This window comes from Herpailurus yagouaroundi, unplaced genomic scaffold (genome assembly GCF_014898765.1).
Source record: "Herpailurus yagouaroundi ecotype Mexico unplaced genomic scaffold, PumYag 210, whole genome shotgun sequence".
Lineage (NCBI taxonomy): Eukaryota > Metazoa > Chordata > Mammalia > Carnivora > Felidae > Herpailurus > Herpailurus yagouaroundi.
In genome coordinates this window covers 19068521-19084355 of record NW_024412441.1, presented here as the reverse complement: position 1 = coordinate 19084355, position 15835 = coordinate 19068521, and the positions used below count along the sequence as shown (strand labels likewise).

At 36.7% G+C, this 15835-nt stretch overlaps 1 protein-coding gene across 7 annotated transcripts in view; it reads left to right on the top strand.

Annotated features, from left to right (window-relative positions):
* TSGA10 (testis specific 10) overlaps positions 1-15835 on the top strand; it is a 160882-nt gene that overhangs the window by 45096 nt on the left and 99951 nt on the right. For all 7 annotated transcript variants that reach the window (XR_005784263.1, XM_040453996.1, XM_040453999.1 and 4 more), the window contains 2 exons: positions 9250-9365; positions 12408-12562. Coding sequence is in view for 6 of the 7 variants with exons in the window: in XM_040453996.1 (XP_040309930.1) it covers positions 9250-9365; positions 12408-12562 (271 nt within the window). In the remaining variant the exon portion in view is untranslated. The remainder of the gene's footprint in view (positions 1-9249; positions 9366-12407; positions 12563-15835) is intronic.

Below are 15835 nucleotides of genomic sequence, written 5' to 3'. Positions count from 1 at the left end.
TGACTCTTGATTTTGGCTCAGGTCATGATTCCAGGGTACTTAAATATAAATCTAACAAATTATGTGTAAAATCTATATGAGGAAAACTACAAAACTAGTGAAAGAAATCAAAGAGGAACTAAATACATTGAAAAATATTCAATGTTCATGGATAGGAAAACTTAATATTTTCAAGATGTCCATTCTTCCCAACTTGTTCTATAGATTGAATAAGTTCAAATCAAAATTGCTGCAAGTTATTTGTGGATATCAATGAACAGCTTCTTGTTTAATTTATTTTTATTTTTTATTAAATTTTTTTAATGTTTATTTATTTTCAAGAGAGAGAGAGAGAGAAACAGAGCATGAGCAGGGGAGGGGCAGAGAGAAAGGGAGACACAGAATCCAAAGCAGGCTCCAGGCTCTGAGCTGTTAGCACAGAGCCTGACACAGGGCCTGAACTCACAAGCTGTGAGTTCATGACTGAGCTGAAGTTGGACACTCAACTGGCTGAGCCACCCAGGCACCCCAATGAACAGATTCTAAAGGTTATATGGAGAGGCAAAAGAATAGGCAACAGAAATTGAAGAAAAACTAAGTTGGAACACTGACATTACTTGACTTCAAGACTTACTAAAAAGCTACAGTAATCAAGACAGTGTGGTATTGGTAAAAGAATAGACAAATAGATCAATGGAACAGAATAGACAGTCCAGAAATAGGCCATGTAAACATAGGCCTTTGACAAAGGAGCAAAGGCAATATAACAGGGCAGAGATAGTCTTCTCCACAAATGGTGCTGGAACAACTAATATCCACATGCCAAAAAAAAAAAAAAAAAAAAAAAAAAAAAAGCAACACAGATATCACACCCTTCAAATTAACTCAAAATGGATTGTATACCTAAATGTAAAATGCAAAACTTCAAAACCTCTAGAAGACAACAGGAGAAAATCTAGTTTTTCTTGAGTATGTTGATGACTTTTTATTTTTAAAAAAAAATTTTTTTTTTCAACGTTTATTTATTTTTGGGACACAGAGAGACAGAGCATGAACGGGGGAGGGGCAGAGAGAGAGGGAGACACAGAATCGGAAACAGGCTCCAGGCTCCGAGCCATCAGCCCAGAGCCTGATGCCGGGCTCAAACTCACGGACCGTGAGATCGTGACCTGGCTGAAGTCGGACGCTTAACCGACTGCGCCACCCAGGCGCCCCTGTTGATGACTTTTTAGATACAACACTGAAGGCACAATCCATGCAAGAAATTATTTTTGTTTTTTAATTTTTTTTTCAACGTTTATTTATTTTTGGGACAGAGAGAGACAGAGCATGCACGGGGCAGGGGCAGAGAGAGAGGGAGACACAGAATCGGAAACAGGCTCCAGGCTCCGAGCCATCAGCCCAGAGCCCGACGCGGGGCTCGAACTCATGGACCGCGAGATCGTGACCTGGCTGAAGTCGGACGCTTAACCGACTGCGCCACCCAGGCGCCCCTCCATGCAAGAAATTATTATTTGGACTTCATTAAAATTAAATACTTCTGTTCTGCAAAAGACAATGTCAAGAAAATGAGAAGCCAAGCCACAGATTGGGAAAAAATGTTTGCCAAAGGCACATCTGATAAAGAGCTATTAACCAAAACCTACAAAGAACTGTTTAAAAATTCAACAATAAGAAAACAACCCAATTAAAAAAACAGGCCAAAGACCTTAGCAGACCTCACCAAAGAAGATATACAGATGGCACATAAGCGTATGAAAAGATGTTCCACATCATAGGTCATCAGCGAAATTGAAATTAAAACAACAATGAGATTCCATTATATACTTATTAGAATAGACAAAATCTGGATCACTGACAAAAATGCTGGTGAGGACGTGGATCAATAGGAGCTCCTATTCATTGCTGGTGGGAATTCAGAATGGTACAGCCACTTTATTTGACAGTCAGTTTCTACAAAGCTAAACACAGTCTTAACATACAGCACTCCATGGTATTTACTCAAAGTAATTGAGTCTTATGTGCACACAGAAATGTGGACATGATGTTTATAGCAGCTCTAATCATAATTGCCCAAACTTGGAAGCAACCAAAATCTAGTCTAGGACTCTGGGCATTTGAAAAAACTATATATAGATAGCTGTTTAAAGTTCTGGGGTACCTGGGTGCTCCTTTGGTTAAGTGTCTGACTTTGGCTCAGGTCATGATCTTGTGGTTTGTGGGTTCGAACCCTGCATCCGGCTCTGTGCTGACATCTCAGAGCCTGGAGCCTACTTCAATTCTGTGTCTCCCTCTCTATCTGCCCCTCCCTCGCTTGTGCTCTCTTAGTCTCTCTCCCTTTCAAAAATAAATAAACATTAGCAAAATTATGAAGTTCTAAATATTTCTTGGAGGAGTTGTAAGAGTCTTTTCTGACATTAGAGTTACAAGAGTCTGCAAAAGAAGCTACTGGCTTGATATCTAAAGTTTCTATTGCTTAAATGTGTTTTAGGTGTGGGTTTATTGATCAGTGATTTAAAGATCTGATTTGATTAACTTCTGATTATGTGTGTAGTTTTCCATTTTGTTTTTTGTATTAGATGGATCTCTGTTGTACAGGGGCATATGGCTATTTTGGAAAATAGATGGCTGTAATGCAATTTAACAGCATAGAAATAGCCACAGTGTACACTGGAAGGTTTTGTGAATCCTCCCGTGTGTCTTTCAGGATTCATCATTATCATATGAATTGATAGGCTCATTACATTTATACTTCTGACTTTAGTAAGCATTTTATTTAAGATTAAAAAGAATCTCTATATCCAGCGTAGGGCTCAAATCCACAACCCTGAGATCAAGAGTTGCGCACTCTACCAACTGAGCCAGCCAGGCATCACTTAGCATGCATTTTTTAATGATTTTTCTCTTTAAGTAGGATTCGTACTCAGCATGGAGCCCAACACAGGGATTGAGCTCAGGACCCTAAGATCAAGACCTGAGCTGAGATCAAGAATTGGGTGCTTAACCAATTGAGCCATCCAGGCGCTCCAGCATGTGTTCAAAAAAAGTTTTTTAAATCTTTTATTTATTTTAGAGAGAGAGTGTGTGTGTGATCTTTATTTTTGAAAGAGAGAGAAAGAGAGTGCTAATGGGGGAGGAACAGAGAGAGAGGGAGACACAGAATTTGAAGTAGGCTCCAAGCTGTCAGCACAGCCTGAGGTGGGGCTTGAACCTATGAACTGGGAGATCATGACCTGAACCAAAGTTGGACACTTAACCAACTGAGCCACCCAGGTACCCCCCCACCCCCAGCATGAATTTTTAAATACTGTTTTAGAAGAAAAAAAGCTAAGAAAATAATCTGTCAAGGCATTTGAAAAGATTCTTCAGTTGGACTAAAGTAGAACTTCACTATATTTTCAAATATTTTCTTATTGTTGATTTATCGTACCATTCTGCAGACAATGTTTTGTTTGTTTTGTTTTCCCCCAAATGCATGCCAAATAAAAGTAGGAATTAGGTAGGATTTTGTAATAGTCAGATATTGTACAGAGAATGTTTTGTCTTAATTGTCCATGGTAGTTCTCTGCCAAAAGCTAGGTAAGTTTTTGTAATAGCACCACTGAAACCCCTTGCTGCCTTCCATGAGCCAAGGGACACAGTGATAGCTTTCCTAATGTTTTCCCAGGCAGCCAGAGTGCCCATGGTCAGAGCACTCATAGTAATTATACCCATATCAGTCTATTTTTTATCTGATTCAAGCTGTTGAATATAGTTTGTCTTTTTCCTTTCTACTTATAAGGTATTCTCTATATGGCTCCTTTTAATCCACTATATGTTCCTAGGTGTGTGTGTGTGTGTGTGTGTGTGTGTGTGTGTGTGTGTGTAACTTATCCTTGGGTTTGGAGGATTTTTTTATTCCTAGGTGTGTGTGTGTGTGTGTGTGTGTGTGTGTGTGTGTGTGTGTGTGTTTAACTTATCCTTGGGTTTGGAGGATTTTTTTACTTGGTTGCTTGATATCTTTCAGCAGTTTTAGAGAACTCTCCACTGTTTTCATTTCAGATGTTACTTTTGCCCATTCATACTGTATTCTGAATTTTTTTCTGACCTTTCTTCTAGTTCACTCATTTCCTCTTTGACTGTGGTTGAACTTGCTGTTAAACCTTATCAGTTGAATTAATTTTGGTTTTTGCATTTTTCATTTCTGGAATTTGTACTTGACACTTTTAAAATATATATTTTCAAGTCTCTTGAGAAATCTTCAATCTTGGCTTTTTTTCTCCTTTGATATATTAAGCATAGTTGTTTTTTTTAAAGTTCTATTTCTGATAACTCCGTTATCTTGATTCTGCATGGTTCTATTTTTATTGAGTCTATTCTTGTTATCTTTTGTTTCTCTTATTTTTTCCAGTTATGTGATGTTGTCTTCTGTGTGTCTGGTTATTTTTGACTGAGTATATAATACTGAATATGAAAATGTATAGAAATCATTTGAGACCAGAATATTGTTTTCCTCTAGAGAGGATATATGTATTTGCTTTTGTCAGAACTGAGATAATTTGAGGGGTATGTATATATATAATTTGCTTTGTCAGAACTGAGACAATTTGAATCTGGGCTTAAATCTTTTGTTTTAACTATTCAGGGTCCCAAACAAATGTGTATGTGTAGGAGACAGTGGTTTACTCAGTATTTTACCCTTTCTTGGTGGGACTTGACTCCTGTTTTTGTACCCTAACTTCTTGAAATTGTCACAGTTGCTACTCAGCTTTTCAGCCTCTTATCTACCTTTCCCTGAGTCAGAGATTTCTTTAGGGGAAAACAATTATCATATTCCAGACTTACCTATTTCTTTTTCTCTTCTCTTGTCTTCTCTTCTCAAATCTTGCTCAAGTAATTCTTCACTCCCAGCTCTCTGCTGCCACCTGCTTCCCAGCTTTCCTAGTTTGTTCTCACTGAAAGCATTGATCTGAACAGTTGAAACTGTTACTAAGTGAAGCAGAAATTTTTTATTTTTAATAATGTTAAATTTTGTTTTAAATGTTTATTTTTGAGACAGAGCCAGAGCAGGAGTGGGGGAGGGGCAGAGAGAGAGGGAGAAACAGATTCCGAAGCAGGCTCCAGGCTCTGAGCTGTCAGCACAGAGAAGGACGCAGGGCTAGAATTCATCAACCACTAGATCATGACCTGAGCCGAAATTGGACACTCACCCAACTGAGCCACCCAGGCACCCCTCCATTTGTTTTTCTTACCTCTTTTCTTTTTTTTTTTTCCTGCCTTTGTGGGTTACTTGAACATTTTTAGAACTCCATTTTAATGTATCTGTAATACTTTCTAGTATCTCTGTATAGATATTTTCTCTGTTGGTGTAGGTATTTCATTTTACATATGTAACTCATCACAGTATATTGGTGCCACATTTATCAGTTTAAGTGTAGAAATCTTCTCTCCCATTAAATCTTTTCACCTCCCCCATTTGTAATTGTCTTAATGGATACAGATTTATTTTGTTCTTCCCAGGACTTATGTTCCTTTAATATTGGTGTTTGTATTTTTCACTGGTCATTCTTTATTCTAAGATTTTATATATTTTATTAGCCATTATTTCTTTGAATATTGTGTGTATTCTATCCTGGAATTAGATGAATATTGGACCTTCTTGTTCTTTTCTTTATATTGCTTAACCTCTTCTGTATTTTTCTCTCTTTTTATCTGTACTCTATTATAGGTAATTTCCTCTGATCTGTTTTTTTCCAGCTTACTAATTGTCTCTTCAGCTGTGTTTATTTTGTTCTTAAACTTATCTGTTGATATTGTTTCTTTTTAAAAATTTCAATGATTTTAGTTTAATTTCCTGAAGTTCTTTTAGGTTCTTTTAAAAGTCTAGACTTTTTTCTTATTATATATTCTTCTATGTCTTTGTATTTAAGCACATCTGTTTTTAAGTTTCTATTTGATAATGCTATAATATGAAGTTATAGGGCTCTAATTTTGGGTTTCTTGACTCACACTAAGTTTGGGTTATTCCTTAATATGATTTTGAAATTTGGATTGGGAGCTTGTTTTCAACAGGCCTTTATCTAAGGTTTAGTTCTGTGTCTGGGTTGAGAGTATATCTTGTCAGAGAAGTTATGTGTTTATTTCTACCAAGTGTTCTAGATTATATGACCATCCTAGAACCAGATTTTATTTAGATTTCTTATTTTGATGTTAAGAATTCCCAAGGAAGACTTAATTGTTACTGTTATCCTGTGCCTAGTAATGGTTGACAAGCTGATTGTGTCTAGTTTGACCTTTCCACTAATAGTGTAGGTCTCATTAGCTTTACGTGGAGGATCTTAGTTCTCATACTTGTGTTGCGGACATTTCTGTCCTGATCTTCTGTTTCTGATTTAAAACATAAGACCTTAGGCTAGTGAGACAGGGAAATCCCAACCACATATAATATAACATTAGTTCATAGTCCTACTGCTCTGATTTCTCTTACAAAATAAATTTTGCTATACATTTAAAGAGATGCTCATTTTATTCAGTATGTCTAAGTGTTTTGTGTTGAGGGAACTTTCAGATTATCTAGTTTCCGTATTGCCAGAAATTATAGTCTGTTTGTTTGTTTATTGACTATGTACTTCTTGAGGATAAAGCCAGTGCCCACCTACTTCACCCTAGCTTCCTAAATGTTTGTGGAATGAAATTCTGTTCGTTAAAAATTCATTAGTAATAGTTAAAAACCAAAATGAACCTAAATGTCTAATAATAGAGGAGTACTTAAATAAATGATTGTATTTACTTAGAAGGAAATGGCTATTGCTCATATAATACTTTTCATCCTTAAAAGGGTGATTTGGTTTCCTTTGCAGTGCAGAAGTTTTATATCTTGATGAGGTCCCAATAGTTCATTTTTGCTTTTAATTCCCTTGCCTTTGGAGATGTGTCAAGTAAGAAATTGCTGCGTCTGAGGTCAAAGGGGTTTTTTCCTGCTTTCTCCTCTAGGGTTTTAATGGTTTCCTGTCTCACATTCAGGTCCTTTATCCATTTTGAGTTTGTTTTTGTGAATGGTGTAAAAAAGTGGTCTAGTTTCATTCTTCTGCATGTTGCTGTCCAGTTCTCCCAGCACCATTTTTTAAAGACTGTCTTTTTCCATTGGATACTCTTTCCTGCTTTGTCAAAGATTAGTTGGCCATACATTTGTGGGTCCAATTCTGGAGTCTGTATTCTATTCATTGGTCTTTGTGTCTGTTTTTGTGCCAATACCATACTGTCTTGATGATTACAGCTTTGTAAGAGCTAAAGCTCTTGTAGAGCTTTGTAGAGGCTAAAGTCTGGAACTGTGATGCCTCCCTCTTTGGTTTTCTTCTTCAATATTACATTGGCTATTCCAGATCTTTTGTGGTTCCATGAAAATTTTAGGATTGCTTGTTCTAGCTTGGAGAAGAATGCTGGTGCAATTTTGATTGGGATTGCATTGAATGTGTAGATTGCTTTGGGTAGTATTGACATTTTAACGATATTTATTCTTTCAATCCATGAGCATGGAATGTTTTTCCATTTCTTTGTATCTTCTTCAATTTCCTTCATATAAACTTTCTATAGTTTTCAGCATACAGATCTTTTACATCTTTGATTAGGTTTATTCCTAAGTATTTTATGATTCTTGGTGCAGTTGTGAATGGGATCAGGTTCTTTATTTCTCTTTCTGTTGCTTCATTATTTGTGTATAAAAATGTAACCGATTTCTGTACAAAGGCAACCAATGGAATGGGAAAAGATATTTGCAAATGACATATCGGATAAAGGGCTAGTATCCAAAATCTATAAAGAACTCACCAATCTCCACGCCCAAAAAACAAATGATCCAGTGAAGAAATGGGAAGAAGACATGAATAGACATTTTTCTAAAGAAGACATCCAGATGGCCAACAGACACATGAAAAGATGCTCAACGTCACTCCTCATCAGGGAAATACAAATCAAAACCACACTGAGATATCACCTCATGCCAGTCAGAGTGGCTAAAATTAACAAATCAGGAGACTACAGATGCTGGCGAGGATGTGGAGAAACAGGAACCCTCTTGCACTGTTGGTGGGAATGCAAACTGGTGTAGCCGCTCTAGAAAACAGTGTGGAGGTTCCTCAAAAAATTAAAAATAGATCTACCCTATGACCCAGCAATAGCACTGCTAGGAATTTACCCAAGGGATACAGGAGTGCTGATGCATAGGGGCACTTGTACCCCAATGTTTATAGCAGCACTTTCAACAATAGCCAAATTATGGAAAGAGCCTCAATGTCCATCAACTGATGAATGGATAAAGAAGATGTGGTTTATATATACAACAGAGTATTACTTGGCAATGAGAAAGAATGAAATCATGCCATTTGCAACAACATGGATGGAACTGGAAGATATTATGCTGAATGAAATAAGTCAGGCAGAGAAAGACAGATACCATATATTTTCACTCATGTGGATCCTGAGACACTTAACAGAAGACAAAGGGGGAGTAGAAGGGGGGAGAAAAAAAAAGTTACAGAGAGGGAGGGAGGCAAACCATAAGGGACTTAAAAACAGAATAGGGGCGCCTGGGTGGCGCAGTCGGTTAAGCGTCCGACTTCAGCCAGGTCACGATCTCGCGGTCTGTGAGTTCGAGCCCTGCGTCAGGCTCTGGGCTGATGGCTCAGAGCCTGGAGCCTGTTTCCGATTCTGTGTCTCCCTCTCTCTCTGCCCCTCCCCCGTTCATGCTCTGTCTCTCTCTGTCCCAAAAATAAATAAACGTTGAAAAAAAAAATTAAAAACAGAATAAACTGAGGGTTTATGGAGGTGTGGGAGAAAGGGGAAAGTGGGTGATGGGCATTGAGGAGGGCACCTGTTGGGATGAGCACTGGGTGTTGTATGGAAAGCAATTTGAGAATAAATTATATTTAATATAAAAAATAAAAGAAAAAGGTGATTTGGAAGGCTGTGTTATAGGACTGAAAAATATTAAAGACTAATTGTAAGTGAAAAAACTCAGGATTTAATTTTGAATTTATGGTATGGTAACTTTAAATATACACTGTAAAAAATACTGAAAAGTGAACACCAAAATGCTAATAGTAGCTTTCTATGGAGTGGTGGATTTGAGGGTCTCTTTTTCTCCAAACTTCCTACAATGTAGTATTATAAAGAAAATGCTAAAAAGAAAAAAATGTGTATTATTGTGCTTACCAGTTTTTAGATTTAAATACACTAAAAAGTTGATAAAGCATAAAAATTTGAGAATTAGTTTTATTATTAAAACGTTTACAGACTTTTATATGAAAACACAGAAAAAGATCTTTCTGATACTCAGCGACATCTTGCTAAGAAAAAATATGAACTACAGCTTACTCAGGAGAAAATTATGTGCTTGGATGAAAAAATTGGTGAGTTTTTTCCCTAATATATATATATATATATTTTTTTTTAAGTCTGATAGAAAATATGTTTTCTTCTTTTCAGTTATAACATAGAGAAACTTGGAAATAGGTCCATAAATTAAAAGTTTATGAATCAAAAATAGTGAAAAATGTGGGGGTTTTTTTGATAGTAAAAATTTTTCCTTATATTTAGGACCACAAATACTTAGACAGGGCATCATATTTTTGAATGAATAGCTAAACAAAGCAGTGACACTTTGTAAATTTGTGATGAACGCTTATAAATTTACAACTCGTACCATTGTGGCTTGTCCATAGCTATTATAATGAAACATGGTACCTATCTGTGTATTACTTTTGGTGGAAAGCATACATATGTTTATTTGGCTATATATGTTTTATCACTTGGGTTCAGAGAAAATTGTTTTTATAAAGTGACCTATTTATGTTTCTTACCAGGATCTCTATGTCATAACTTAATCTACTTATAACTGTAAAGTAAAATTTTTGTTAAGACTATAAAAAAGCCCATTTAAAAACAGGGAATATATTGTTTTTTGAGGGAGAGAGAGAGAGAAGAGAGAGCACACCAGTGGAGAAGAGGGGGAGAGGGAGAGAGAATCTTAAGCAGGCTCCACACCCAGCATGGAGCCCTATGTGGGGCTTGATCCCATGACCTGAGCCAAAATCAAGAGTCAGATGCTTAATCAACTTGGCCACCCAGGCACCCCAAAATGGGCAATTTATTTAAAATTTTTTTTAGTGTTTATTATTTATTTTTGAGAGACAGAGTGCAAGCAGGGGAGGGGCAGAGAGAGAGGGAGACACAGGATCCGAAGCAGGCACTAGGCTCTGAGCTATCAGCACAGAGTCCAACATGGGATTCGAACTCACGGACTGTGAGATCATGAACTGAGCCAAAGTTGGATGCTTAACCGATTGAGCCACCCAGGTGCCCAGGTGCCCCGTAAATGGGCAATATTTTTAAGTTCCTATTTTGTAGTTCAAAAATGCCTGGCATAAACCATTAGATTAGTGGAGGTGCTTTTTATTGAGATAGGAAATATTACAACAGAACTATAAAAAAGAAATACTAAAGAACTCATTTTTGGATATTTTAAGTCTAAGTAAGAATGTAAGGTAAGCAGTTAAATAGGTAAGTTTTTATCTCAGAAGATACATTTAAATTAAAGATATACGTTTGGGGCACATCAGTATATAAATGATATTTTAAAACCATGAAATTGCCTAGGGAAGATATAGAGAATGAGGAGAAGAGGATCCAGGACTGAGTAAGAAGAAGCCAAAGAAGTAGGAAGAAAACCCAGAAGTGAGTGTTATTTTGGGAGGCAAGAGAGCAAAATATTTTTACAAGGAGAGTAAGATCAATTGTCAGATATGTTTGAGAAGCAAAATAAGATGAAGATGAAAAATTATTGATTGGATTTGGCACATTGCAGGGTTTTGTCACATTGACAAAAAAGTGTGAAAGGACTATTGGATGGGGAAGATGGAGTAGGTTGAGGAATAATTGGGAAATGAAGAAGTAGGGACAGGAGAGAATAGAAGTCTTTTAAAGCTTACCTATTAACAGAAGCAGAAAAATGGTGTGGTAGCTTGAGCAGGATGTGAAATTGAGATTTTTTTTAAAGCTAGGAGATACTAGAGCTATTTTAGAGTTTTTAAATTTATTTATTTAATGCCAGTGGGAATGGACTCAAATATCTGAACACCCAAAACATGCATTTTGCCTTAATGACAGTGCTCTCTGGAAAAGGGACATGATGTATTCTCAAGTACTATATAGATCATCCTCTTAGTATATGGTGCTACCTCTCCTAGCACTGCACTGGACGTCTGTTGGAAGGATTTACATAGAGGTCTAGCAGAACTTCCCTTGTAGAGCTCTCGACAGTGGTTTTCAAACTTGGTGTGTGTTAGAATCACCTGGAGTGCTAATAAACATCACTGGAGCTAGGCTCTTTGAAGCAAGATATGGCCAAGGCTTTTGTATCTTAACTAATTTTCTCAAGTGCTTCTCAAACTTTGTTAGGCATTAAAGTCATTTGGGAGGGGTACTTGTTAAAACATAAATTGCTCTGCCCACTCAGAATTTCTGATTCAGTGGGTCTGGTGTGGGACCCAAGAATTTATATTTCTGACAAGTTCCCAGATGATGCCAATGGTGCTGGATGAGAACCCACAACTTGAAAACCATTATTTTATACCATTCAGTCAGGTCTTCAACATTGACATTGGTTTGCTGGTGTTATCACAAATCGAATCAGACTTCCTGTGATGTTTTTTTCCCTAGGAATTTTTATAACCCTGCTTTAGAAAAATCAGAATATCAGGAGACATTTGATTCTGAAAATGGCCTAATTAATTATTTATTAAGATCTTGTAGTTACCGACTTACATGCAACAGTGATTCTAGGCTAGAGGGAGGGGAAATTAGAGGGAGAAAAGTCACAGTTTGTTTTAATATTCCACTCATTTTGTCCATTCACCCTCTCCTCCCCTACCACACATGTAAATCTACTTTGAGAACTTGTGATATAGAGCTTTCCTTTGCTGTTCTTTTTTTTTTTTTTTAATTTTTTTTTTCAACGTTTATTTATTTTTGGGACAGAGAGAGACAGAGCATGAACGGGGGAGGGGCAGAGAGAGAGGGAGACACAGAATCGGAAGCAGGCTCCAGGCCATCAGCCCAGAGCCCCACGCGGGGCTCGAACTCACGGACCGCGAGATCGTGACCTGGCTGAAGTCGGACGCTTAACCGACTGCGCCACCCAGGCGCCCCTCCTTTGCTGTTCTAATTTAAATGTGTTAATTGTGCTTTTACATTTATGTGTCGTTTGGAATTTCATGATTCATCTTAGTTTTTAATCACTAACAACAAAAGCCATTTTTTTATTTGGGATACAGTACTTATTTGCAGTCATTGAACATAGTACAGGAGAATTTACTTTGAAAAGTATTTCAATTTGCTTGAGTTGGAAAAAAATTATCTTGATTAAAACAATGCCTTTATGATTACATATTTAGATAATTTTACCAGGCAAAGTATTGCCCAGAGAGAAGAAATCAGCATTCTTGGTGCAACCCTCAACGATCTGGCTAAAGAAAAGGAATGCCTACAAGCATGTTTGGATAAAAAATCTGAGAACATTGCATCCCTTGGAGAGAGTTTGGCAATGAAAGTATGTTCTGAGAACTGTGTTTTAAAAGAAATGTTTGGACTTGAGTCTGAATAAAATAATAGGATTTTCTCAAATTTTTTCCTAGAGAGCTGAAACTATAAAATCTGATTTTGAAATTTTTCCAGATACTCTTAGGAACTTTGTGTTCAAATCCACTAACTAATATTTTTAAATTGATTTTCTCTCATTAATTGTGATTAACACTCACTACAACAACTATTTCAAGTATCAAAATGTGAAGCATGGTAATAAAGCAGTAAAACTGATTTCTTTGTAAAAGAACACCAGAACTTATATTTTCAGGTAGCCATCTTAGGAAGCAGTAAACATTAAGAACATTAAAACTGCCTTTGTAATTGTGCTCAAAACTAGGAGCACATTTTTACATCATCCTCAGCCTTTGAGAATAGATTATATGTAGCTGGTGAATAAAACTGGATGATAATCTCCATCCCACATTTTTTGTTGTTTAAACAATAATAGCAAAAGTGTTGCCAAAAAGGCAGGGAAATATTAATACCCTTTTCTATTTCATAAACCAGTTCTGAAGGTAATTCCTAAACTGTTTTCCACAGATGGTTTAAGCAAAGGCAGCATGATTGGAATAAGGTCTTTTCCCTCTCTAAGGGATCGAATTCATTCATTTATCCATCCATCCTTCCATCCATCCATCCATCCATCCATCCATCCATCCATCCAACAAACACTTATTGACATGTTCCAGGTATAATGTTAGAAACTGAGGGTGAGTGGTCATGACTTCCAAAAGCCTATAATATGATTGGGAGAAAGATAAATTAAGAGGTTATCATGATGGAGAGCGCTAAGTGCCATAGTGATGTGTGTACAATGTGCCATTAGAGTTAGGCATAAACACACCTAATTCACCCTGGGGATTGGACTGGGGAGAAGGAAGATCTCTAGAGAGCCTTCCAGGAAGTGATGGGGCCTGGACTGCCCTGTGATGACTAGGAATAGCCAGGACAAGACTTAGAGAATGGGAACAATGAGAAAAAGGATGATTCAGCAGACAAAGCAGCTTCAATGAAAGCCCAGTGGCTTTCATAAGAGAATTTAGGAAAGGTCAGTATGGGAGCAGGGCTGGGGGGTAAAAGTTGAGATGGGACAGATAAGCAACAAATCATAGAAATATGTATAATATTGAGTTTAGACTCTATCATCATGGATGTAGAGGATTATTGAAATAATGTAAATGAAATGTCACAATTAGATCCTTATTTTGAAACAAATATTTTGTTACTTGTTAGTCCATGTAAAGGATGGATTTATAGGGAAATGAGAATAATGACAAGGACAGTAGCTACAAGTAAAATAAGAATTGTATTAGGATAGTGGTAGTATCCATGAGAGAAATAGAGTTTTAAGGAAGATTGATGAGATGTGCTTTCTGACTTAGGGACTACATGGATAGTTCCTGTGCATGAAGCAGGAAACAGAAATATAACAGGCTTACAGAGGAAGATTATTGACATGTCTTTGGGACGTAGTTGAAATATTCATAGGCTCTTGGATTTTTAAGTTTGGAGATAAGTTGAAGTGAAGTTAATAGATTTGGGAATCATGAGCACAACTGAAATCTTGCTATCCATGGGATAGTAAATTTAATTTGTTGAAAACACTTATTATTTTATAGTTATGCCTTAATAATTTAAAAATTTTTTAAATGTTTATTTATTTTTGAGAGAGAGACAGAGTGTGAGCAGGGGAGGGGCAGAAAGAGAGGGAGACACAGAATCTGAAGTAGGCTCCAGGCTCTGGGCTATCAGCACAGAGCCTGACATGGGGCTCAAACCCACGACTGTGAGATCATGACCTGAGCTGAAGTCGGATGCTTAACTGACTGAGCCACCTATGCGCCCCTTAATAATTTTTTTTAAATTTAATTTTATGGGGTTTTGGGTGGGTGGAGTTTCTTACTGTATTCAGACCAGTTTTTTTTTTTTAATTTTTTTTTTCAACGTTTTTTATTTATTTTTGGGACACAGAGAGACAGAGCATGAACGGCGGAGGGGCAGAGAGAGAGGGAGACACAGAATCGGAAACAGGCTCCAGGCTCTGAGCCATCAGCCCAGAGCCTAACGCAGGGCTCGAACTCACGGACCGTGAGATCGTGACCTGGCTGAAGTCGGACGCCCAACCGACTGCGCCACCCAGGCGCCCCCAGACCAGTTTTTTAATCAACATGATTTTCTTTAAAAACAATTAGAAACAAATTATTTAGAAATTTTTGAATCATTTACCTCTGTTATATCTAATATTTCATATTTCTTCAATTTTGCTAGCATGTACTGACATTAATTTTTTATTCACAAAGAATATTGAGTTGCAAGTCTATTTTCAATATCAAGAACTTCATATAAGATCATGAATATAAACACATCCATCCTCTGAAGGGAAAATAACTTTTAAAACAGTGTTAGACATTCAAAAGAGGAAATGTTCTCTACAGTGGTATCTCAGAGCTGAATTTACAAATACCCTTAAGTGAAAAGCAGTAATGTTACAGTCTAATCTGGAGATTACAGAAATAAATTGCTGCGGAGAAAGTCTACATTATAATTAATAAGGGGAAATCTTTTTCTGGTAATCATAGTTTTAAAAGATGTTCTACTACTTGCTACCAATTAAAGTTAGAAAACTCAACAGCAAGTTCACATATTTTTGAATAATAAAACAGAACTACTTGTGTAACATTTTAGTTTGTTTCTTTTACCATCCTGTTCAGATTGAATTTTTAATAATTAACTTGAGTCTTTATCTCTGGATAAGCATATTGAGGTTGTACGAGGAGTATTAAATTGATAATGATGGGTTAGATTTCAGCAATTTGAGAAATGATGGTATTAGGGTCATAGTAAGAGAAAAATAGGCTAATAGGATATATTACTAGATTCTACCCAGTAATTTTGTTGTCCTGGATGCTTTACAATGTTCTCAGAGCATCTTACTTTCAATATGAATTTCTACTGATAAAGAGAAGTCCTATATAGACTTATAAACCATATTTAAAGCTTAACCAAGTAATTGCTTTTAGAAACACTAGACGTTCAATTAGTTTTTCAGAGTTTATTTAGAAATGTATTGTTGTATTTTAAACCTTGTGTAAATATTCCATTTTAAGCAGAATTTCTCTTTTTTGGCCTGTGCTTTTTAAAGCAGTTTAACTGCTTTACTAATAGCCATTTTAACCATACCCTGATATCCATTACTGCCCATTGTGGACTCTGCACCATTCTACCAGAAAGCAGAATG